The following is a 25107-nucleotide window of genomic DNA, read 5'->3' as shown; positions in this document are numbered from 1 at the left end:
GAGAGTTTCCTGGAGATCTGAGGCAGATTCCCATGAAGTGAGGGAGTCAGTCAACACCCTGTTCCACCACTCAGACTAGGCATGTGGTGGTATGCACAACATGCAGACTCAAGCCTGCTTTCTGCGACCCTCTTGCCCCCAAAAACTTGCTTCAGCAATTCCCAAAATCAAATCCATGTACCAGGGGCCGCCTCTTCCCATTTGCACTTTGCCAACATCCGACAGCTGTGACTGGCTAGCCTCCTCCAGGGTAGAGAAGAGCTCCTGACTGCATAAATCTCTGACCTCAGAGTCATCATCTGCCTCTGGGTCCTTCTCCTGCTCCACATCTTCATCCAAGACTTCCTCCTCCTGGCTCGGTCCACTCTGGACTAGCATATGAGCCACCAAAGTATCACAGTGGCCTTTGCAGTGGAGGTGGGGTCGCCATCGAGTATCCAGCACTTTGTAGAACCAGCAGCTTGTGGGCACAGCACCAGAGCGGCGTTTTGCCTCCTGCAACTTGTGGTAGGCATTCCGCAGCTCCTTCAGTTTGACCCTGCACTGCAATGTGTCATGGTCATGGCCTCTTTCTGTCATGCATCGTGAAATCTATCCATAGGTATCATAATTCCTATTGCTGGAGCATAGCTGGGACTGGACAGCCTCTTCTTCCCAAATGCTGATGAGGTCCAGCAGGTTAGCATTGCTCCAAGCGGTGGATCGCCTGGTGCGTGGAGCAGGCATAGCCCCCTGGAAAGATGCCCTGAGACCACTGCACGCATCACCAAGCAAACAGGAAGGGGACTTTCAAAATTCCAAAGGAATTTACGGGGTAGGGATGACAGTTGGTCACCTGAGGGCAGGACAGTAGAGTTCAAACCGATGACCAGAGAGGCAAGAACAGGCATTGTGGGACACCTCCCGGAGGCCAATCGCAGCGCTGTAATCGACCACGGTGTCTGCACTGGCACCACGGTGCTGTACTACTGGCGCAGAAGGCTGTATGCCTCTTGTTGGGGTGGCTTTTTTACAGCGCTACAAATGCATGGTTTCTGCGCACTAAGTGACTCAGCTGTGTGTACATCTCCAGAGTTACAATGCAGAAAGCTGCTTTACTGTGCAGAAACTTGCCAGTGTAGACAGGGCCTCAGCTGGTTATTTAACTTCTCAATTATCCTGTTCAGGAAGGGGAGGTTAGATAGTGATGAAAATTATTAGAAGGGGAGGGGTTGTTCGTTTTATTTTAGCTTTGGTTTGACCACTGCGTGTTTACAGGAAGGAAGACTTTTCAAATGATGATGGCTATTGCATTGGCATATTGGCCAGGGGCTCAGGAGTTCATTATTGTGTTTTGCTGTCCATGATGGACATGAGTCAGTGTTATATGGGGGCTTGGGTTTCCTTTACCATTTAAGGGACTTCTTGTCCATTGGGAGTCTCTCGAGCAATGTTTATTGACATTTAAGTTGAGTTGGCAAACAGCTGCTTTCATAGGTTCAATAGTCAGTTCAGCTGTATGGATATTGAAGAATTCCATGAAGTGCTGTGTCCCCAGTTACTCATCTCACCAATGTTCTAGCTCCCTTACTAGTGTAGAAAGCATGACTCCAGACTCCATTATTGTTGAACCCAACAACAACAATACTTAGCTCTTACATAGCATTTTTTTATCAGTAGGTCTCAAAGGAGCTCAGTATTGCTACCCCCATTTTACATACAGGGGAAACTGAGGCGCAGAGAGGTGAAGTGACTTGCACAAGATTATTCAGCAAGCCAGTGGTACAGCCAGAAATCAAACCCAGATCTTTTGAGTCTCAGTCCCATGGTCCATTAGGTTGTACTCCTCTGTATTTCATCTCCTTTACCAGTATAGGTCTCTTTGTGTTAGTATTGAAAATTAAGGTGAACATAAAGACAAGAAAACTCAGGACCTTAATATTGCAATGAAGGATACCTTAAAGGACCTAAATTCTGCCTGAACTTACTTCCTTTGCAACTCTCTTGATGGTAATGGGTGTATGGAAGGTAAGTCGGAACAAAATGTGATCCTGAGAGTGGGTTTTTCAATCGTGCTGTGTCGTGGCCTAAGAGTTTATTAGGGAGAGCTTGTCTTTTATCATAGCCTAGTGAATGATTCTTAAATTCTAAATGAGAGATTTTTAGTTTTAAAAAATATTGGAACTCACTAGTGGCTGAATATCAAAAGCTGTTTTCCATCTTAATGTACAATTTTCCAATTCCATCTGTGAGTGCCTGAAGAGATCAGCTCCCCTGCACTTGGTTTCTTTGTGACAGGAATCTTCCCAAGGTTTGTGTGTGCTCCTGGATGCATATTGTCTAGTATATATGCGGTTTTGTTAACTTGCAGTCAAAGCAGCAACTCCTCTCCACCTTGTCCAGTGAATGGGCAGTAAAGCTGTTTGCCCTAAATCTTGTGGGGGTGGGGGAAAATCTTAAAACTAGCTAAAATTTCTATTTTTTTCAGAACTTAACATCTTTTTAAAATGTAAAGGCCTTACAAATTCTGTTTAGTATCCTGCCTTTTTTTTCTTTTTTACTGGTCACCCTATGAAAGTTCTTAAAAATATGGGATGGTAAGAGTGGTTGTACTAACGTTCTTTTAAATTTATGTTTATAATCTTGTAAATTCCCCTTTTTCTGTAGTTGCATCTTTCCATCAAAGTATCTTGAAGCTCTTCTCTGAATACCCCTTTAAGGCAGGCACATAATATGCACCTGGGGAGAGTGTTGTTTAAGTAGCTGGAGCATGGGGAACTGTGAGCCTGGGCTCCTGGAATATGTTGCAGGCCCTGTTACTGACTACCTGTGTGACCTTTGACGTGTCTGTGTTGCACTCCGTATGATTTTATGAAAATATGCTAATGAGTGTGAGTATAATGTAACTGGAATATGCTTCGTGCAACAGGTCTCTTTGTAAGGTATCATTACAAAGCTTATAATCGACTGAGTGTGTTAATTCTATATGTATGCATGTATCATTCTTGTATATGAAACTAGAAATATGAACTATAACTCTGAGGTCCTGTTGTAATTATGCAAAGTGTGGGCCATTAATAGTGGTTTGGAATCTTGATGGCCCCCATCAACTAGGACAATTGGTTGTAAATGGCTCTATTTACTTGCAAGCTTTCCTGTGAGTCAAGCCAGGAAGAATGAAGGCTGAGGGTCTCCCAGGACATGTGACCATGTCACCTGGTACTGGAATCCATCTTAAACCTGGTGATTTTCCATTTAGAAGGAGGGGCTGGGACTCAGAGAGACAAAAGATTCCTGTCTTGTGACAAAGCTACATGAGGGGATGGAACAGAACAAAAGGGCTGCAGTCATGAGAAATTCCCTAGCTACCACCTGAGCTGGAACAAGGACTGTACCGGGGAAAGGATTGGGCCCAGACTAGAAAGGAGTCTAGTCTGTGAAAGAAGCTTATTGGAACATCTCTGAGGATAAGATTTATCTGTATTCAGTTTCTTAATGTATTAGGCTTAGATTTTCATGGTTTTTGTTTTATTTTGCTTGGTAACTTACTTTGTTCTGTCTGTTACTACTTGGAACCACTTAAATCCTACTGTTTATATTTAATAAAATCACTTTTGCTTATTAATTAACCAGAGTAAGTAATTAACATCTGGGAGAGCAAACAGCTGTGCATATCTCTCTATCAGTGTTATAGAGGGTGGACAATTTGAATTTACCCTCTATAAGTTTTATATAGAGTAAAACAGATTTATTTGGGGTTTGGATCCCATTGGGAACTGTGTATTTGGGTGCTGGAGATAGGAGCATTTCTTAAGCCATTTTCAGTCAAGTCTGCAGCTTTGAGGGACATGTTTCAGACCGGGGTCTTTGTTTGCAGCAGACTGGCGTGTCTAGCTCAACAAGACAGGGTTCTGAAATCCCAAGCTGACAGGGAAAACGGGCTCAGAGGTAGTCTCAGCACATCAGGTGGCAGTCCCAAAGGGGTCTCTGTGACTGAACCTGTCACAATGTCCTTGTAGAATATAATTATATTCGCCTGCCTTGTTGAGGCTTGACTAATTTTGAGATCCTCGAATCAAACTTGTCATGCAAATACAAAGTGTGTATGAGAAGCTGATACTGTGGACCATGAAATTTGTTAATGCGGGCGGGGGGGGAAGCAAATTTGAATGAGTGTGGGCAAAGAAAACATATTTATGGGCATCAGTAATTTTTTGTGAATAGGCTGATGTGAGGATAATTCAGTTAACTGAAAAAGTGTGTGTTTTATTTTTAAATTAGTACTGCCAATTAAAGAATATATCCCTGGGCACACTTGGTTACGAACAAGATGAAGATGATGTGTCAGGCTTACAGATCTGTAAACAACAGTACAAGAAAGACACAATGCTTCCTTCCAATGATACACTGAGCATAGATGTTACCATTGAAACAGGTACAGTACTGCTTTAAATTTTTTTAAAAAAGTGTTGCCATGGTCATTTTATGTATTGTAATGGCAAATCATCAACAGTAAGTTAGTATTTTATTTGTGTGGCAATCATACTTTAACCCAGGAAAGTTAACTCACTTCTCCCCTATTTTATTCTTTAGTATCCACCTAGAAATTACTGCTTTACAGCATGAGCATTGTAGGTCACCACAGTAAGACTTTTTTTTTTCTCTGAAGACTTTTTTCAGCTGTTGACCTTCTATATGAGAGAAGCGGCTGATCAGAGGCCAGATATTGAGCGTTGTTGAATGCTGTCAACCACCATTAACTTCAGCGGGAACATTTAGCACCTTTCAGTATTGGGGGCCCTACGGAAGATGTCTGCACCTTCTCATGGCCCCATTAATTTGAGTGGGGTTCCACACAGATACAGGGAGTTGCCCACAATGAGCAGCTTGCAAGATCAGGACCTATGTCAGTGTCCACCAGTATCCAGTTACCTCAGTTTTCTCCCTTACTTTATTTGTAAAATAATCATTTTGAATGAAACTTGTAAAAATCTCTTTTTCCCCCCATAGATTGTATTCAGCTAGAGCCACAAATGCTAGCCACTAAGAGGTCTGGTGATTTGAAGATGATAAATTCATCATTTTTCAACTTCGAATTTTATAGGTAAAGTGAGTTTTAAAGACCCATCCATTCATATGAAAATAATGGAATCTATTCTATGCAATTCACTGCATTTATTTTTACTCTTCAGGCTTATACAGGTTGAAATCTCCTTTCAGCTTAAAGGCATTGATCTACAAACTGTTCATGTCAGAGAATTGCCTGACTGCTACGCCTTTCAGAATACTGTAAGTGCATTTCAGATGTATACATGTGGAAACAAGTGTTCCAGAGTCCAGCACATTTCTTACTGGTGTCCTGACTGCAAAATAGAAAAAATTCAGTGGGCACTCTCCATTGACACCCGTGCAAAATGATGTGATTGCTTGAGTGTCAGTGGGACAAACCTCCTATAAGAACAAATAACTATTTATTTTCTTCAAACATGGTTCTTCTCTTCAAATTTTTTAAATATTTTGTTCTTCATAAGAAGTAAAATCATTGATTGCTTTTGCACTTGCATATTGTTTCAGATGTATATTAATCTATGACATTGATATTGATTATCGGTCTAGTCTTTAACACTGTCCAAAAAATGCAGAGTCAATTCTGCTAGTTTTGCTTTTGTCAAATGATAAATCTTTATGCTTGTGTTTGCAGATTACTTTCAACAACAGAGCCCACAGTGGTAAAGTAAAAATTTATTTTGATAGTGATGCTGATATTCAAGAATGCAAAGACTGGCATATATCTGGATCTAGTAAGTAATGGTGCATGTGTGTTCTGCATGGTCAAAATATGATGGTTTCCAGTAAATCTATATCATTGTTCCACTTCTGAATATATGTGATAACTACAGACAAAAATACAAATGTGAACTGTGGCTATATTCAGAAATAAATGGCTAACATGTCAACATTTTTAGAAATGTTACTGAAATGCATGGATGGTAGGGCAGCTTTAACCAGTGGTTAATACAAGCTACAGCTGGAAATGATGCATAGGAGTAGTCCTTGCAGCACACTGTCTAGTGTGTTATCTAATGTGCTTTTTAAATGGTTCAGGCTTGGGGTCTGCCTGTGTATTACCACCTTTGCGTTACTTTTTCTGATCCCGCTAGTGTTCGCACCATGTCCCAATTCACTCTCCAGTTTCTTCTTGTGATATTGGTGTTTTCTCTCTTTGCCCTCTCCCATGTCAGTAACAAAATGTTAGACCCACTTTTATTTAACATCAGTATGGTGACAAGTAGAAGTCTAATAACCACAGACCAGATCCTCCCATCTAGCTGAGCTTTGAGTCATTTTTATGGACCGTTTATCCTGAGGGTGATCTGAACAAGTCCACAGCTCTAGGAAATAGAGCACCTGGCCTATGACCCAAGTTGCTGTTCCTGCATGTGGGCATCACAGCTGTAGGAACACTGAGGCCACCCCCCTGCACTCCGAGGATGTTAGTCTGACAGTATAGTGAAAATCCTTAAGGGACGGGTTTATGCTATTTTAGAAATGGATTGCACCATCAGAGTGAGCCTGAGGAACTGTTTCAGAACAGAAGTAAAGAATCATAGGGCTGGAAGGCATTTTGAGAGGTCATCTAGTCTAGTCCCCCTGCACTCATGGCAGGACTAAGTATTATCTAGACCATCCCTGACAGGTGTTTGTCTAACCTGCACTTAAAAATCTCCAGTGGAGATTCTACAACCTCTCTAGGCAATTTATTCCATTGCTTAATCACCCTGACAGTTAGGAATTTTTTCCTAATGTACAGCCTAAACCATCCTTGCTGCAATTTAAGCCCATTGCTTCTGGTCCTGTCATCAGAGGTTAAGGAGAACAGTTTTTCTCCCTCCGCCTTGGAATGACCTTTTGCATTCTTGAAAACTGTTATCATGTTCTCTTTGTCTTCTCTTCTAGACTAAACAAATCCAGTTTTTTTTTCATTCTTCCTTCATAGGTCATGTTTTCTAGACCTTTTAATAATTTTTGTTGCTCTTCTCTGGACTTTTTCCCATTCGGCCATTTCTTTCCTGAAATGTGGTGTCCAGAACTGGACACAGTACTCCATGGAGGCCTAATCAGTGTAGAGTAGAGCAGAAGAATTACTTCATGTGTCTTGCTTACAACTATCCTGCTAATACATCCCAGAATGATGTGAGTTGTTTGGTTTGGTTTGGTTTGCAACAGTGTTGCACTGTTGACTCATATTTAGCTTGCAATCCACTATGAACTCAGTCCCTTTTTGCAATATTTCTTCCTAGGCAGTCGTTTGCCACTTCATATGGGTGCAACTGATTGTTCCTTCATAAGTGGAGTACTGTGCATTTGTCCTTATTGAATTTCATCCTGTTTTACTTTAGAACATTTCTCTAGTTTGTCCAAATCATTTTGAACTTTAATCCTGTCCCCCAAAGCACTTGCAAGCCTTCCCAGCCTGGTATTGTCTGCAAACTTTATAAGTGTACTCTCTATGCCATTGTCTAAATTGTTGATGAAGATATTGAAAAGAACTGGACCCAGAACTAATCCGTGCAGGACCCCACTCAATATGCTCTTCTAACTAGTCCATTGATGACTACTCTCTGGGAACGGTTTTCCAACCACTTATGCACCCACCTTTATAGTAGCTCCATTTGTGTTGTATTTCCCTAGGTTGTTTGAGAGGGTCATGCGAGACAGTATCAGAAACCTTACTAAAGTCAAGATATACCACATCTGCCAATTCCCTCCTATCCACAGGGTTTGTTACCCTGTCAAAGAAAGCTATTAGATTTGTTTAACATGATCTGTTTTTTGACAAATCCATGCTGACTGTTACTTATCAGAACTATATTTAGAAATCCTGTCTTTACTTGACATTTAAATAAGTATGTGATTCTGTCTTAGATATTTCTAAGGTCTAGGTTGATGGACTTGGGATCTTGTATAAGATTTTTATTCCATCTGTTATTTTTGTCATTTCACTACTTCAGACTAGTAGTTGGGGCATGCAGGTTAACCATTATTAATCTACCCTGTTTGTCCTGCTGCGTCCACATGATGCAATAAGCAATTGGCCCTGCTTGCTGATGTAGTGAGCTTGAGACACATGCAGACGCATTGCATAAAAGGGGTTATGCCATGGTCTGTTGCTTCTCTGACAATAACAGACATGTTGGTGACTGCTTACTCATTTTAACCAGTGTGTCGTGTCACTGGATTCAGGAAATCTTCTACGTAGCAACGTACATATTTTTCAAACAGTCAGTAAACGTTACTGTCTTCAGATCCTAAGATCTTGAGAATCTGTTTTTGTTCATATTTTTCTGAAGCTCATGAACTTCCTATCTGGAGGGGTGAAAAGAGTTTAGAGGAGGAAGGCACAGAAGTTTGCTAATATCTAGTGGATACCAAGACTTGCAACTTGTGTGTGCTTTTATTATTAATGTCTAAGCAAATCATTGCTGCCTTCTAATGAAGAAACAGGTCTGCTTAACTCCCTTCTGCAAAAGTATCAAGATGACATAAATGTCCCTTGCTATAACCTACCTAGTGATGAATTTAAGAAGACTCTGCCTGCAAGGGAAATTCAGATTTTTTTAAATAGGTTTTGACCAGTCTGTTGTTCTGAATGAGCTTAATATATTAAATTGAAATTCTAGCCTGGTCTTTTAGCCAATAATAAATACCCAAACTCAAACACCTATGACACCTTTATTCCTATACTTCAAAATAATTCCTCTTTGACTAGTTGAAGCCTGTTACGTCTCTAAAGACTTTATTAGAACCAGTGAGTGGTCCCTGCTTTTTCTTTTGATGATCCTTACAAATAAAGAATGGCATCCACATTATATTTCTATCATTAAGCTTTTATCTGATCACTTCAGAAAGTGACAATAATACTGAAGGTTCCACTTCAGAGCAAGATTCAGTATGACAAAATAACATAAACACCTTCATTAATGGTTAAGAAACAGGACCATCACAATTACTATACAGGCCTGTGGTATAGTTGATAGAACTTTGTGGGGATCCTGGGTAAGGAACAATGTGTTCTCCTCCTAGCCAAATCTTCACTATATTTGTGTACTGTTATACTGGAACCCAGATAATTTTGTGTGTGTGTATGTGATCACTTCTTACAATGGTGTCTCAACTGGCCACTTTTTGTACTCTACCTGCATATTAAGTAGTTGATCAAAGAACACCGAGTTAAAATATTCCTGCATTATAAATAACTGTCTTGTTTTGCTCTGAACTAATATCTATCTATCTAATTTTTTTTTTTTAACAAAAGCTGTTTAAGATCCTGGATCTACCAGAATACATAGATTTTTACAAAATCTGTTTTAAATTCTATATGTGTACAGAAATTGAAAAATCCATCCCTCCTTTGCTTACCTGTAAAGAACTAAGTTCAAAGAGCAGCATATCCCCTTGAATAAGATATAGTTTGTCACTTAGTTCTAGTGCTGTGTGTGGAATACTGTTTGCTTACCACTAACTGCTACAGCAGCTGACGGTGGCAACTGGTGAAATGGAGGCTTCTAATTGAAGGTCTTCATTGGTGAAAAGCTTTTTGGTAAACAGTGTCAATGGACCAAATTCTGCCCTTGCTTATGCAACTTCAATGAAGTCAATAAGATAGCAAGATTTCTCTTGGTCTGTTAGCAGAATTTGGCCTGTACACGAATTATTAATTTCAAATAGTTTAAAAAGAACAAAAAATCATTTCACTTTTGGGGCACGGTCCCACAAACCCTCTGCATGTAATACCCCAGTGATCTGAATTAGAGACCTACATGCAGGAGGCTTCTAATGTACTCAATACGTATTGATTGTGTTTTATATACCTTATTTCTATAGTGATATGATAGTATACCAAGTGTTACAAAATTTGTCATCATAAATTTGCAGAGAGCTTTTATTATATAGTTAGTTTTCAAATGCTTATGAAAAGAATTGTATGCCAGAAGAAATATGTAAAGATCTGTTTCCTATTGTACTTTTTAATTTTTTTATTTATTTTAATAGCAGTTCAGAAGAACACTCAATATATTTTGGTTTTTGATGGATTTGTCATTGTAAGCTGTTTTGCCTCCCTTATACTCTGCACACGATCCATTATTCTTGCTCTGAAATTGCAAAAAGTAAGTATAACCTCGTCTGCCTTTTCTCTCTGCTTATGTTTCCATATTGCTTTCCATATTTTAGTTGCACTAAGCAGTGCTATGATTTGGATTATCAAGTATATCAAGTGACTCTGTTCTAGGAAAATCTCTCTCCAAGAGTATATTGCATCTGTATTATATCCAACCTGATATTTAGGAAAGATCCTAAGTTTACTGTGTGCTTGTACAGTACACAATGAAGTCTCAGTCCTGATTGGGAGTATCTGCATGATACTGTAATACAAATACATTCATCTCAGATCCATAGGTTAAAATTCTGGCCCCACTGAAGTCAATGTAGTTTTGCCATTGACTTCACTTGTGCCAGATTTCATCCCAAATCTTCAAGTCTTTGTTTGTTTGAAGTTGGCAAATCATACACTCTCAAAATCCAAATATGGCTAACTTTTTTTTTTTTTATAAGGCAAAAAAAGCCAGATATTTAAATGTTCACTGGGTAAATTCCTGAGTGCAAAGGGCCTCATGCTTTTTGTGTCATGTTGTTGCCCCACCCTCCCCTGACACACATGTGAGACACTGATATATTCCGTACGTCAGGGAATCTCTTCCTAAGTGTGTACAAGGGAGGGGAGAAGAGAGCACAGGATGCGTGATATCCAGTTATCTTAATCAACTGTCAAAAGGGTAATGGGACCTAGTTCAGCAAAGGGTTTGTCAAACCTTGAAGGATTGAGAGAGCAGTGCTGACCCATCAGTAGGGGGACAGGAGAGAGTCTGCAGATTGGCACGCAGGATGCAGAAAGTGAAGTTAATAATAATGCAGTAATGATAGCAGTCACCTTTTACAGCAGGGGTAGGCAACCTATAGCACGTGTGCCGAAGGTGGTACGCGAGCTGATTTTCAGTGGCACTCGCTGCCCAGGTCCTCGCCATTGGTCCGGGGGGCTCTGCATTTTAATTTAATTTTAAATGACGCTTCTTAAACATTTTAAAAATCTTATTTAACTTACATACACCAATAGTATAGTTATATATAATATAGAAAGAGACCTTCTAATAACATTGAATTGTATTACTGGCTCACGAAACCTTAAATCAGAATGAATAAATGAAGACTCGGCACAGCACTTCTGAAAGGTGGCTGACCCCTGCTTTACAGAGTTGTATATGAATGTTCCATAATTCTTTTCTGTTGATATTGCAAATACTGCCCACGCATTATTTCTGTAGTATTTACGAGGGCATATTCTTCCAACAGACCCAACTTAAGTACTCTACTTGAGCAGTACTCAAGCACCTGTATGAGCTTCCTTTTTTCTGGAGAAAAGTAGGTTCTGTAACCAAATCTCTAAATGTTTACTACAGAGATTTGTGAATTTCTTCCTGGAAAAGTACAAACGTCATGTTTGTCATGCTGATCGTCTGGAGTTTATAAATGGATGGTATGTCCTGGTAATTATCAGTGATGTGATGACAATCATTGGATCTATAATGAAAATGGAAATAAAAGCCAAGGTGAGAGTTAACATATCTTAATATTTTCTTCACTCTGTTTAAGCACGCTTTTAATTAGACTAATGCAAGAAAAACCAAAGTTGCGACTAATTAATTCTTTTTGCCACAGCGATTTGGTTTGGTCTCTCTCCTTCTATTACCTGTCTTTTGTTGTCTGTTATCACTGGAATATGAGTTTTCTCTCTGTCAGTGGCACCAACTCAGTTCAGTCAAACTCTGGAGGGTCTTTTTACAGCAACAGTTTCAGGAACAGAAGCCAAATAAATGGAATGGAATGAACTTCCAGATTCTGCTATAGCAAGAATTTTATGGAGAGGCAAACTGAGACAGGAGAGAGTCTGGGATCAGTTCTTCTCAAGAGATCCTGGGATCTTTTTGGTGAATGCTATTGGAGCCAAACTGGCAGGAAGGCACCTACTGTATGTTACGTTTAGGGCCCTACGAAATTCACAATTGATTTTGGTCTTTTTCATGGTCATAGGATTTTTAAAAGAGTCAATTTCACAGTGTTAGATGTTTACATCTGAAATTTCACACTGTTGTAATGATGAGGGTCCCGACCTAAAAGGGAGTCATGGGGGGTTATGGGATTGCCACCTGTACTTCTGCACTGCCTTCAGAGCTGAACTCCTAGCCAACAGGCACGGGGCTTCCTACAACTGGAGGAGGTTCCCGGAGGTGGTCTGCTGCTACAGGGGAAGAGGAAATCCTGTCCCTCCCCAGCTCAACTAGGGCTAGCAGCGGCAGCCTGGCTCACGGTAGAAGCCCCCTTTCCCCTACAATAGCTAGATTTCACTGGGGAGATCAGATTTCATGTTCTGTGACTCATTTTTCATAGCCATGAATTTGGTAGGGTGCTAGTTATGCTGAGTGGCCATCATAGACATAACCCTCCCCACAAGTGCACAATGCTGACACTGAGCACTTCTTTCAATAAGTTTTCTTCTATAATTCCTATTTCTGTAAAACAGTTTTCAAATTAAAACAAAAACCCATAGTATTTTTCTTACATTATTTACATTCTCAGCATTAACAGGAAACAAAATGTCTTTTATAATGAATACAATATAGGTCATACTCTTTTAAAAGGACATCCCTATATAATTTTAAAGAAAGCGAATTTACAAAACGCATATGTATATATTGCATCTGTAAAACCACGTTAAAGATGCAGAAGCTATAATTAAAAATGGTGTGTGTGTGCGGCAAGCTATGCTGTATATAATATAAGTACACACAAAGAATCTGTCATTAAATTATAGAGTCATGGACAAACAAAACTTGTCATTTAACATAGGATGGCAATGCAGAACACCCCTAAGTTCAAGATGCAGCAACTTGGGCCATGTAATGTTAAGTACCAAACGGGCACAACAGTCCTTGCTACCAAAGCTGAAGGAAAGAGCTATATGAGTAGAGGAGTGGGGGGAAACAGCAGTTACTTGTGTTCTTCAAAAAGTGCTTAATCCAGCCAAGATTTTATAGTAGCCATAGAATAGAGTCTAGTCAGTAATCTTGCCTTAATTCCATGTGTGTATGTGGAATTTCTTCACGTAGATAAGAGAGACAATTTAAAGCTGCAGTTCAGCAGCAGCCTTCAGATAGGGAGGGAGGAAGAGGGAGAAATGGAGAGATCTGGCTCTGCTCCAGGAGAGTCCTAAGGTGAGGCTTGAGGGAAACAGGAAGGGTAAACATGGGTAGAGGAGATTCTCAAAAGGGTCGAGCTGCTTTTTCAGGGAGAGGGATGGTTCAGCATCTTTCATTTGGAGTGAGAGAAGTGTTGCTCTTTGAGCAGAGAGTGGGACTCCAATAGCATTCACCCAGAAGATCCCAGAAGATTGAGAAGAACTGTTCCCAGTTTGCCTCTCCATAAAATTCTTGCTACAGTAGAATCTGGAAGTTCATGCCATTCCATTCCATCTAATTTATTTGGCTTCTGTTCCTGAAACTGTTGCTGTAAATAGCATTTTTTTTGCAGTCACATCTACAAGTCCGGATCATGGCCTGCACTGTACATGTACCACGTGCATAATAAAATGGTGGCTTCTGCCTGAGAGGGCTTAGCTAATGAATGCTGCCCATAATTCTTTCCTTTAAAAACTGATGGTAACACACTGCCCAGATTGTGTTCTGAAGAAGAAAATGAAGAAACATTCAGCAAACAGGAGTCTCCTCTAAACTGTCCCTAAACAGCAGCTTGTGGGAATGGGAAGTCACTTTCTTAATGGACTGTCAAATCTAGAAGTATAGCAGTGTCTGTCGCCACACACTGATCAATCTAACTGGTTACAATAAATATGGTTTTATGTTCCAGCAGTTTTTTTCCCCACAGCCCAACCATATTTCGACAAAATGTGTGTAATCACATGTACCGGGGGGTCGATGGGTGTGTGTCAGGGCAGTCTGGAAAACCGTGGGCCATGCTTTGAACACTCTAGAATGTCCAACTGCACAGGTAGCTGGGAAGAATAAGCATTGGCCAGATCAGTTACACAGGCACCGTAAGGCAAATACAGCAGAACAAGTTTTACAAACTTGCTACCAACATGTGTCAGCCTCAACCTGAAGAAAGGGCAATGAGCTACTAGCTGTTGTGATTATGAACAATATTAACCAAGTGTGTGGCCAGAAAGCCCATGAGGGTTGACCATACCAGCAGCTGGTTACAAATTCTGTTTAAGGTTGTAGTATAAACAGGGCCTTGGTCATGAAGTCTCCCTCTTATTAATTGTGAACCAGTGCTTAAGTAGTGAATGAAAATTAGTTTGCCATATGATTAAAAATAGGAAACAATGAACTTCCTTGAGAACTAAATTTCTGAAACTGTTTATTGTAACCAAAGTGAAATCCACACAGCGCTTGCAAGCTTCAGGCAAGTTTCTTTATACCATTGTGCACCTTTGCCCATCTCCACAATACCACTGCCTCTCTGTATAAGGCATCTCTCCTGAGCAGCCATATTGGCTTGGTGTTATGTGGCTATGTCCGTTTGGCACTAGAATTCAACTGAAGCCACTGAAATTTTAAAATCTGACCTAAAAAATGTCCTTGTACCATCCTTTACCTGCATAGTCTTAAACTGCGATACCTATTGATAGGTATTACTTCAGTCACTGCTTTTTTTTTTTTGCATTCCTTAGAACCTCACAAGTTATGATGTTTGCAGCATCTTACTTGGAACATCGACTTTGTTTGTTTGGGTTGGAGTCATCAGATACTTAGGATATTTCCAGACATATAATGTAAGCCTAGAATCAAATATTCAGTAGTTGAAACTTATTTGAGTTCTGTTGTTTTTATTCTAATTTCATTAATGTGTATATTGTCCTCTTTCTTCTCCTCCTCTCCCCTGACCCTTTGCAGGTGCTCATTTTAACAATGCAAGCATCGTTGCCCAAAGTTCTAAGATTTTGTTGTTGTGCTGGGATGATATATCTTGGCTATACATTCTGTGGGTGGATTGTATTAGGGCCTTATCATGAAAAGGTATGTAAACTCTTCTAAATGTGCATATATAATCTTTCCATACTCAGAGTAAGTGCTATCATTTGGGGGAGGATATTCCTGCTTATGTTTAAAACATAACTCAGCCTGTGTTATGAAGTCATAACAACAGCTTTAAGTTTTATATGTTAAACTCTCACTGCCTTTCCAAACACTAGACTGAGGATTTTCAGAAATTCCTCTATTGTTGTAGTGCTGGATTCGCTCCAGCTCTGCTATCAATCGTGAGCACTCTAACACTGATACTTTTCACCCCCATAATGCCTCAGCAGGGTTTTGTATTACTCATAGCTTTCTCCAAACCTTGCCCTCTGGGTGAAACTTGGCACAGTTGATCTTGGCCCAAAGGTAGGGTGATTTGGAAAGTTTTTAATCAAAACCATTTGTATTTTTTTTTCTTTTTCAGTGTAGATGCAAAATATTACATATGCTTCCAAACCAAATTTTTGTGCCTGCATAACTCAAAAATGTGGGAAACTAAAGGCTTTAGCCTGTTTTAGAAAGCCCTCTCAAAGGAAAGAACAACAGTTCAAGTTTAGAGAAGAGAGGCTGCTCTTATGAACATTTAGATTTTGCATAGTTACTAATGCTCATTAGTAATAAGATACATTTATTTATCCTTTGCCCTTAATGCATTTTAATTGATGACCAAATACTTCCTAAAAGCTTCTAGAATTTTCTGCAGAAATTCCATAATACCCTACACATCCCTCAGATTATACCCTTGGGGACCTGTCCCTTTTAGCTGACACCGTAAATATCACTTTTACCCAAACTGTCAAGTAGCAAGCATCTAATGAGCTGTGTAAGTGAAAAAATAGTCAATGAGATGGTTGATTGTGTTGTCAAGACTTTGGTCTTGTATGATTTTCTTGTCATTAAATGTTATGACTCAGCTCATTTTGTTTAAGGCTCTAGCAACTTGCCCCATATCTCACCAGATGGCAGTATTGTATTGCATAGAACAGCCTATTCTAGGCATTTGCTTTACTATGTGTTTTTTTGTGGCTGCTGACTGGCTGCACGCTCAGTCTGCTGTACAGAATTGAAAGGAGGATATTCCCATTCTGTTCTGAATGCTCCAAACTGCAACCTAAAGTAGGAATGACTTGATCCTTGGTTAGTTAGTATATACAAGAGGGCCACTGCAAGCTTTGTGCACAAAATCCCTTAATGCTGTCTAATGGTTGTACTAGTTCGATGTCCCACCAACTTGACACTCCCAGAAGCAGCACTCCCTGCTTGTCTGTGAAATTTGCTGTTTCCTGAAGTTTAGTGCAAAGGTAGGACATGCAGGCAAGAAATTTCATGCGAAGCAGTGAGTAGTAGAAGATTATTTTTAAAATAAGGGAGGATTGATAAGTGGTAAAGAAGTAAGAGAAACAGGACAGTCCTCCCACAAGTCATCTTGAATCAGCTACTATCTATTACATCGGCTACAGACCTTGCCACTTGCAGTTGGGTGGGGAAAAGTACTCTACAGATTCCCTCCTAATTTTTTTCATGACGAGTTTCAAATCCCAAGGGTTATGCTTATATTTCCACCCAGCCTCTCTCGGGCCTCATGTAGCAGAGAATCTCTCTTCATCAGAGAAGAGCTAGATTCTGCTCTTTCCATGTGACAACTGCAAGGAGTGACAGTGAGCAAGGTGAAGCCTTCCTAGCTGTCTCTTTTGCTAGAGGGCTCACTGAGCAGCCCTGCCAGCTCAGAATCAAGAGACCTGAACTCGGATCTCTAGATGGCACTCGTGGACCACGCCATGTTCTAAAATCACCCTTTCCAAATAGCCCTTAGATCACATTTGTATTACTCCTTCCCCACACTTCATAGAATACATAATCATAGATATGTAGGACTGGAAGAGACTTCAAGAGGTCATCTAGTCTTCCTCCTGCCCCCACTGTGCTGGGGCAGGACCAGATATACTTTGATCATTCCTAGCACATGTTTGTCTAACCTGTTCTTAAAAACCTCCAGTGACTGGGATTCCACAACCTCCCTAGATAACTTGTTCAAGTGATTAACTATCCTTTATAATTAGAAAGATTTTCCTAATATCCAACCTAAATATCCCCTGCTGCAAACTAACCAGATTATTTTTTGTCTTACCTTCGGTGGACCTGGGGAACAATTGCTCACTGTATAACAACGTTTTATATATTTGAAGACAGTTACGTCCCCTTCAGCCTTCTTTTTTCTATACTAAACATGCTCAATTCTTTCAACCATTCCTCATAGGTCATTTAAGTGGGAATTGCCCATATATAGCATTTGATCTTCTTTGAAGGCATGTTTGACATGGCATTAGCCAGCTACTCTGAATGCCTGACATAAATGCTATTTACTTTGGGTTTCTGGACTATCCAGCATTCTTTTTGGACCCAGAAAATGTAAAACTGTGGGGAGGTTTTGAGAGTAGTAGAGTTGGTTAAGGTAAAGTGAAGAAGCAAAATAGAAGTTTGCCTAGTGGTGCTTAATAGAAGGCTTGAATCTGCTCGCACTGTCCCTTGGTTTTTAGCTATTGCTGTGGAGGGCTGTTGGCACCCAGCCTTCTGAATAAAATCTTTAAAATTTGCCATACCTATTTTTCTTGCTGCTGTATTGGGATTTAGAAAACGCTTTATCATTCAAACCTAAATTTTGGTTCAAATGTACCTGATCATTTGCAAGATAACCTCCAACCTCTTCACCAGATAACGGAATGAGAAAATATAGCTGGAAAATATTCTTTCAAATCTCAGTATTTTTGTTAAAGAGAAGTATAGTCTATAATTTCACCACAGAAAGGCTAGAGGAACTGTAGTGGCTCTACTTGTGTCCTATTTCCCCCAAGGGCAGAAAAAATTAAACAGATCCTTACCAATGTGCTGCTGGAAGGGGATTAAAAAAAAATTATTGAGAGAGTAATAAAACTGGGGGATCAGAAGACCTGGATTCTGTTCCCAGCTCTGTCACCTACTCATTGTGTGACCTTGGTCACTTAATCTCTCTCTGCCTTAATTTTCTTATCTCTAAATTGGCAATACTTTCCTGCATGCATAGAGCAATTTGAGACCCTCTAATGAAAGTGTTAAACATTAGTGGTGGTTGTTAAATGCTTTAACCCCTTGGCACCTTTCCTACAACTGATGCCAATACAAAACACTCAGGTACATAGGGAAAAAGAATTATCTCTGCTTCCCAAGCCAAATGATCATGCCAGTCCTTAAATGTATGAAATACACAAAAAAGAGAGATTGTGGTTATGAGAGGGTTTTTTGGGGGGGGGTTGAGGGTTGCAGGAGAGTAGTGGCTCTGTGTTTAAAAAAAAAAAAAATTGTGGGAAAACTGTTAGTGAAAACGTCTGTCTTTATCTCCTTTAATCTGATTGTATGTAGTGGTCGGGTTCTAATGTCAGTCTCTTTCAATATTGTCTAGTTTGAAGATCTGAACACAGTTGCTGAATGTCTGTTTTCTTTGGTCAATGGTGATGACATGTTTGCAACATTTGCTCAAATCCAACAGAAGAGCACCTTGGTGTGGCTGTTCAGTCGATTATATTTGTATTCCTTCATTAGTCTATTTATATACATGATCCTCAGCCTTTTTATTGCACTCATTACAGACTCTTACGACACCATAAAGGTAAATCATTTTGTCTTTAGTGGAATTTTTTCTTCTAATCAATTATTTAGCGTTCTTTCATGTTAGTTAAACCATAAAGATGAACAAATGGAAGTTCTCTAGAGATGTTGACTGATTATGATGTATGGTAAAGATATTCAAAGCTTTTAGCTTAAGATCTGGTAAAAAATGGAAGAGAGAATTTCCCTTAAGTGATTTCCACCCAGGCATTAGTTTGGAAAACTTACCTAAGGTATCACACCTCCCTCCCCCTGACCCGCAATTTGTTCTACTGGCTGTATTACATTTGGGTCAGAATAGTGACTTGAGTGGGAAGTCGGGAGATATATTAAGCTTAAAATCATTGAATGCAGTTGCTTACAGCTAGAGAATTCTTTCATGGAGTGCAGGAGTGTAACTGGAATATCAAAAAATCTTTCTGAGGGTGGGGGAGAGTGATGTTTGAAAGATGTCTGTTAACGCTGCTGGGGGAGGAGGAGGAGGCAAGTGGGTAACCCATTCAGTTAAAATTGCTTAGCAGTACAGATTTGAAAGCTGTGCTCCCTGTGCTTCACAGAAATTACTGGCTCAATTAGTAGGATGCGTGGTATGAAAGAGACCCACTGAGTGTAGTACTAATGAACTGCTAGCTAGAATCATCCCATCCAGTGCCGGTGAAAAATGGAGTGGAATTAAAAACATCCCCTTCTCTAGATCTCTTCCCTGCATTCTTGCCCCTCATCAGTATTTTCTTTACATTTCTAGTCACATATATTTCTACATACTTAAGTCCTGGTGGTTAGAATGACCAGTGAGAAGGCTGCATCCAGTAACTGGCCTTTGGCTGTTGTCTTTTCGTTTTAGTTCTTGTAAATAGGTGTGCAGCATAGTGGCAGTATGTGGACCACAGCTTTCTAGGATTCTGCAAATTTTTCTGTATAGGGTTGCCGTAATTTTGTTGATATTCAAAGTGAGATGGGATCACTTCTTTTTTTTCTCTCTCTCTCTCGTGGCCTTTAATCATCTCATGTGGATTCAATGGTTTAAAGGAGAAGCTGCTCCGTATTCAAAGATTCCAAGGCCAGAAGGGACCATTGTGATCATCTAGTCTGACTGCCTGTATAACACAGGCCATGGAACTTCCCCAAAATTCCCAGAAAAGAATGGGTTGATTTTCTGTTTTATATAGCACTTCCTCTGAATAAAGAGGTTGACTAAACTTGTAAGTGGCTGCTGTCTATCTCTGCTTCAAAGCTGTTGGTCTGTAGAGCTTGGGATTTTTAATTTATGGAGAACTCACTTATTTATGGTGAATGTGTAGGGGGAAAAAATCAACATAAAAACAGTGAAATAGAACCACGCAGGAATGAACTGGATGGTTATGCAAGTAACATACGAAAAGGAATATCTGAATAGTGTCTTTTGTTTTTTCAATATATGTTTCTTTTAGCTCATTCTTCTGTTCCCACGGCCACACTCTCCTGGCCTTGCTTTGTTTGCTGTAGTAGCGACAGTTTGATTCATCTATTAATCTAGATGTTAGAGCTGATAAAAGTGTGGGAGAGCAGTGTAGAATGGAGACAGGTTTAGAGCAATGACACAAGGAATGATTTCTCATGCACTGTAAATGTGATGTCCTGTTTTTCAGAAATACCAGCAAAACGGCTTTCCAGTAACAGATCTTCATGAATTCCTTAAAGAATGCAGTAGCACAGACTATAGTAAAGAACCGCAGGCTTCCATGCCTTTCATCTGCTGTTGTAGGAGGTCAGTACGGCAGTTCGATTCCATGAGCTATGTAATTCTCATAAGTACCCATGAGGTTAGCTGTCTGTTGGAAAGTATGGGTTTCACTGTGGTAGGCACGCCCAGAAATCTAACTATAGCATATTCAGACTCTTAAATATATTTATCCCTTTCTGTTGTATTTAGCATTAGAAAATAGCTAATTTGTTAAGGGGAGAGGGCAGGGAAAGATACCTTTTTGAGTTTGGCTGTAATATTTGTAAAGCCCTTGGAGACCTGCAGTTGAAAAAAACGATATATATAGTATGAGAGAGAGCATCATTAATATTTGTGCTGATCAGGTCACAGAAGCACAGAGCACTGAAAACTGTTAGGAGCAAAGCTAGGCTCCAGGACCATCTTGACTTCCAGGTAGGAGATCTGTTGGCAGGTAGCAGTAGAAGGGAGCAAGAGAGAACTTGTTCTTTCATTTTAAGTAACCCATCCCTCATCCCAAACCTTGAGATTTGTCTGATTAAACTATTCCCAGCAATCTCCCCTCTAGTTTTAATGGGAGCATTTCCCTGAGGACCTTGGTCATTTCCACTGAGCTGCCTGGAAGTGCCCATCATTATGAGCAGGGCCTGTGTTTGGACCATGTGGATGGGACTGGAAGGTATTTCATCTGGTTCAGACCCCTGTAGGGGTTAAGGGGCCGGTAGCAGGCTGTCATGTTCTTTCTCCTGGTGGGAAGAAGAGGAGTAGGGACCATTTGTCCTATAGTACCAAGCTCACTCCCACCTCTTAATCCCTGCTAAAGTGGTAGGTAGATGGCTGTGGATTGCTGCCTGGTGTCATTGACAACTGTAGCAAGGCCCTGGTGGCAATTGCATTGAGGTTTATGCACAGCAGGGTTGGAGGCAGATGGAGCCTGAGGGAGTGATGTCATGTGAGGAGTATAGCAGAACTGGGTAATCAACTGACCCGAACTAGTGTGGCAAATCTTGTGTTCCTGAATGATCTATAACAATGGATCTTACATAGTAAGGTTCTTGTGAACCACAGCTTTCTGCTTTTGATGTGCCCCGGCTGAGGCTGAAGTGTCTTTTAGACATTTGAGAGAAACTGCTGGCTTGAGGGGAGAGAATAAAAGAACATCTAAATCTCCAGATAGCTGCTGTGGACACTTCAAAGGTAGGAGGTACAGTGAACTTAATTGCAGCTTCAAACTTATTCTCTAAAGCTGCAAGCAGACTTATAGATCTTTTTCTCCTTAACTGACTTAACTGAAAGATGGAAACAAGTTCAGCTTCCACAGCAGGGGACCTGCAGCTGTCTTGAAACCTGGAACTTCTTTTGGGCTAAGGGACTTGGGTTCCTTGGCTTCCCAGCATTTCCAGTGCACTTGTTTGCTATTGGTTAGCAGAAACTAGTTGGGGCTTGGTGTTGAGGCACTGCAGTAGGAAAATACAAAACACAGCAGGGAACGACGGGTATTATCTCCTGCCCCGGAGCTAGGGAGCAAGGCATGTTGCAGTACTGCTGCTCAATGAAAGGCATCTTGTCTTAAACTACACGCCTCCACATGTCTTTAGCTGAACATGTCAGTCAGGGGAGCCCTAAATGGTATAACAAGTTCTGGCTAGTGGATCTGTTGTCTCAGTTGTGTGGCTTAGTCATTTTTACCTCTTTCTGTCTTCCTGAACATCCATCTGGCTGATAGATGCTTTGACTTCAGTCTAATCAGAGATTGCTAGTGACCTTGGTAAATTACAGGAACCTAACTGATTTCATGATTACTTAGCATATTAGGTTTTCTTGCAAAAGGTCAATCCATAAAAAATCTGTTTGCTTTTTCTGAGAGCATAATTAAAGGCAAGGGGTATAGGTGGATCCTTCTTAATTATCTAAGAGATATATAGGAAATTCAGCACGGTTAACTTTTAATATACCAAGGATTTTATGTTGTCCTTATTAAGTACAAAATTTAAAAATACCAACTTTTTTCTCTGATCCTTTTTTACAGACGAAGAAGTGATGACAACTTGATACTTATTAACTGACAACCTACTGCTGAAAGTCACTGCTCAAGAATGTTCAGAAAGAACAAACTGTTGTGGAAAAACAAACCCCCAAATTTCAAGAAGATCTGTCATTTGGGGCTATTTCTTTGTAAACATTATGACCCTATTTACTTAAGTAGTTTGGGGAGGTGAGCAGGGGAAAAAGCTGCTAATGGCTGGTGTCAGCTGGCTGACCGTATTGGAAACTCAAAAGCTACCTTTATTTGGACTAGAATTATGAAGAACTGATGATGATTCCCACTCTGTGTTCTACTGTCTTAGTCCTGAACTGAGAGACCCTGTCTGTGGGAACTCAGCACCTTCTTCAGATCAGGCCCCAAACTATCTATCTGATTCTTAAATATTTATATTAAGGAACATATTTAAAAAGAATTGAACACACTTGTTTTTAAGTAGAATGTTGAATATTGAAATTATTGGTAAGGAGTGTTTCAGGTCATTCATTTAAAGTAATGTATTGGAAATGGAGATTGTAATTCCTATTTGGTATAAAACATGATTCAGTTGCATGAAATAAATTTGTGTAATGCAGAGCTGCACAAAAATGCAAAATAATTGATGTCTTCATGTGCGTTACATTGATTTAAAACTGTTAAGCCATTTATATATCACTAAGCTTACTTACCAGATCTTGTACAAAACAAAAGCAATTTGTAGTTGCCCACTTCCTTTTGTCTTCTGGCGATGGGCTTACTCCATTATATCAAAAATCTTCAGTGTGTATGATAGGCACATAGTATATTCGTTTGGGCACTTCATCATATTACTTATTGGTAAAAAAGTCACATATGATGTGAATGGAAGCTTTAACCACAGATATCACACAAGAGATAACTTTTTAATGAAAACCCAGATAAGTTCTGCCTGGTTTACCCTTCAGGTTTGACATGGTGGTAGTTCCATACTGAATAAATCCCCTTAAAGTACGTTACTTGGGGCACTGACTTACTGATGTTTCTGTTCCAATCACATGTTGAAAGAAGGAGAATATATAGTGGCAGATTCAAAGACGGTTCATACAGGCCAAGATTTTCAAGTGGTTAGTGATTTTGTGTTTATATGACTGTCCAACCTGAGACACCTTAAAGCAGCCTGATTTTTCTGAGGGGAGGATTCTCAGCACTTTCTGCAAATCAGGTTTCTTAAGGTGTTTCAAGTTTGGTACTCAAAAATTGAGGCATTCAGAATCACTACTCACTTCTGAAAATCTTGGCTCTAACAGCTGTCCCTGGATGAGATGGATTACTGCTTCAAACATCTTGATTAATCTGAGCAAGCATACACTGCTTAATGGCAAAGGTGGTTAGTCACCAATTAGGAAGACAGTATGGTCTGATGATCAGAGCGCAAACTGGGACTTGGGTTTTCTGCATTCTGTTCTTGGCTCTGCTATTGAGCTTAGGTCCTCTTTCCGAGTGGGAAGGAAAGTGCTTACATCTGATGTAACGGGAGTATTGAGACCCCCAAAAGCATTTGTAAAACACTCTTTGAGAGCCTTGGATAAAAGCTGCTATAAAAAATGAAATGTTTTATAGGCACTGGGCACTTTACTGTGAAGCTGCCTCCCCCTAGTTAGACATACCATCCTCTTTGGATTAAAAAGGTTTGTTACTAAAATAGCTTCATAAAGAAGTGCTAAAATCCATATTCAGTGTATGGAACTACTAGTTACTGTTAAAGTTCTCAAAAACAATGTTTATCCATATTTTGTTTGATTATAACTCAGGTCGTGGTGAGAGCCTTTAAATATGGTCTAGCGAGTTAAGAGAAAATTTTGGCTGTGATTTATTTACAAATAGTTGTCAGACGAAGAGTGAAACTCTGCTGAGACTGTTAAATGATGAATACATTAATTCTGGAGCTGGGCGGCCTAGATATCACATTTTCCAACTGAAGCACCTTGATTAAATAATCCCTGAAAATATGTGTTCCTTTATATAAAGATGGTGTTAACTGCAGGATGTGTTGCCAAAAAATCAAACACAAAAACAGGTTTGGTTTGAATTACTGGTAACTTGCACAGCACTTTATGAACATACCACGTGAGATGGTACAGTATAAATTCTGTGCTCAGTTATGCTGTGTAACTGGAGTGAACTCCCTTGATGTCAGTGGAGTTGCACTGGATTTACTCCTGTAAACAGGATTTGAGCTACTGCCCCTCCTAGAAATAGCTTACAATGTAATGTTGATAGAAAATGAATGGTAGCCGTGATAGTCTGAACCCAGGTCCTAACCAACGGATGCTTCTATGGCAAACCCACTATCGGAGTTCGAAAAATAGATTGATTTATTAACCTTTACTCCTCACTCTGCAAAGCACCTTATGGAAATGGTGAATATGGAATGAGCTACATAAAGCTAAGCTCTGTTCCTCCTAAACTGTAGGCTGGCACTTTGATCACAGCCTCGAAAGAATTCCTCTCATGCTGTGGGAGCTAACCCGTTGCTACAGCTGGACCTGCCACTGAGCTACATTATCCATAAGTGCTGTGGATGCTGAGCATCCTGGGCTCTTGGTTGTGGGGAGGAAAGGGAGAGAGAG

The 25107-nt window shown here is 40.0% G+C and overlaps 1 protein-coding gene across 1 annotated transcript in view; it reads left to right on the top strand.

Moving 5' to 3' along the window:
• The window catches only part of MCOLN2 (mucolipin TRP cation channel 2), a 38971-nt gene extending 15857 nt beyond the window's left edge, over positions 1–23114 (top strand). The window contains exons 4-14 of the mRNA XM_032798857.2: positions 4261–4414; positions 4990–5083; positions 5172–5268; positions 5681–5780; positions 10033–10148; positions 11496–11645; positions 14786–14887; positions 15009–15131; positions 18568–18774; positions 20402–20520; positions 22505–23114. Coding sequence (XP_032654748.1) covers positions 4261–4414; positions 4990–5083; positions 5172–5268; positions 5681–5780; positions 10033–10148; positions 11496–11645; positions 14786–14887; positions 15009–15131; positions 18568–18774; positions 20402–20520; positions 22505–22541 — 1299 coding nt within the window. The 3' untranslated portion in view covers positions 22542–23114. The remainder of the gene's footprint in view (positions 1–4260; positions 4415–4989; positions 5084–5171; positions 5269–5680; positions 5781–10032; positions 10149–11495; positions 11646–14785; positions 14888–15008; positions 15132–18567; positions 18775–20401; positions 20521–22504) is intronic.
• The last annotated feature ends 1993 nt before the right edge of the window (positions 23115–25107 follow it).

Source organism: Chelonoidis abingdonii, chromosome 7 (genome assembly GCF_003597395.2).
Source record: "Chelonoidis abingdonii isolate Lonesome George chromosome 7, CheloAbing_2.0, whole genome shotgun sequence".
In the NCBI taxonomy this organism is placed as follows: Eukaryota; Metazoa; Chordata; order Testudines; family Testudinidae; genus Chelonoidis; species Chelonoidis abingdonii.
The sequence above is the reverse complement of the archived record's forward strand: the minus strand, read 5'-3'. Positions and strand labels throughout refer to the sequence as shown.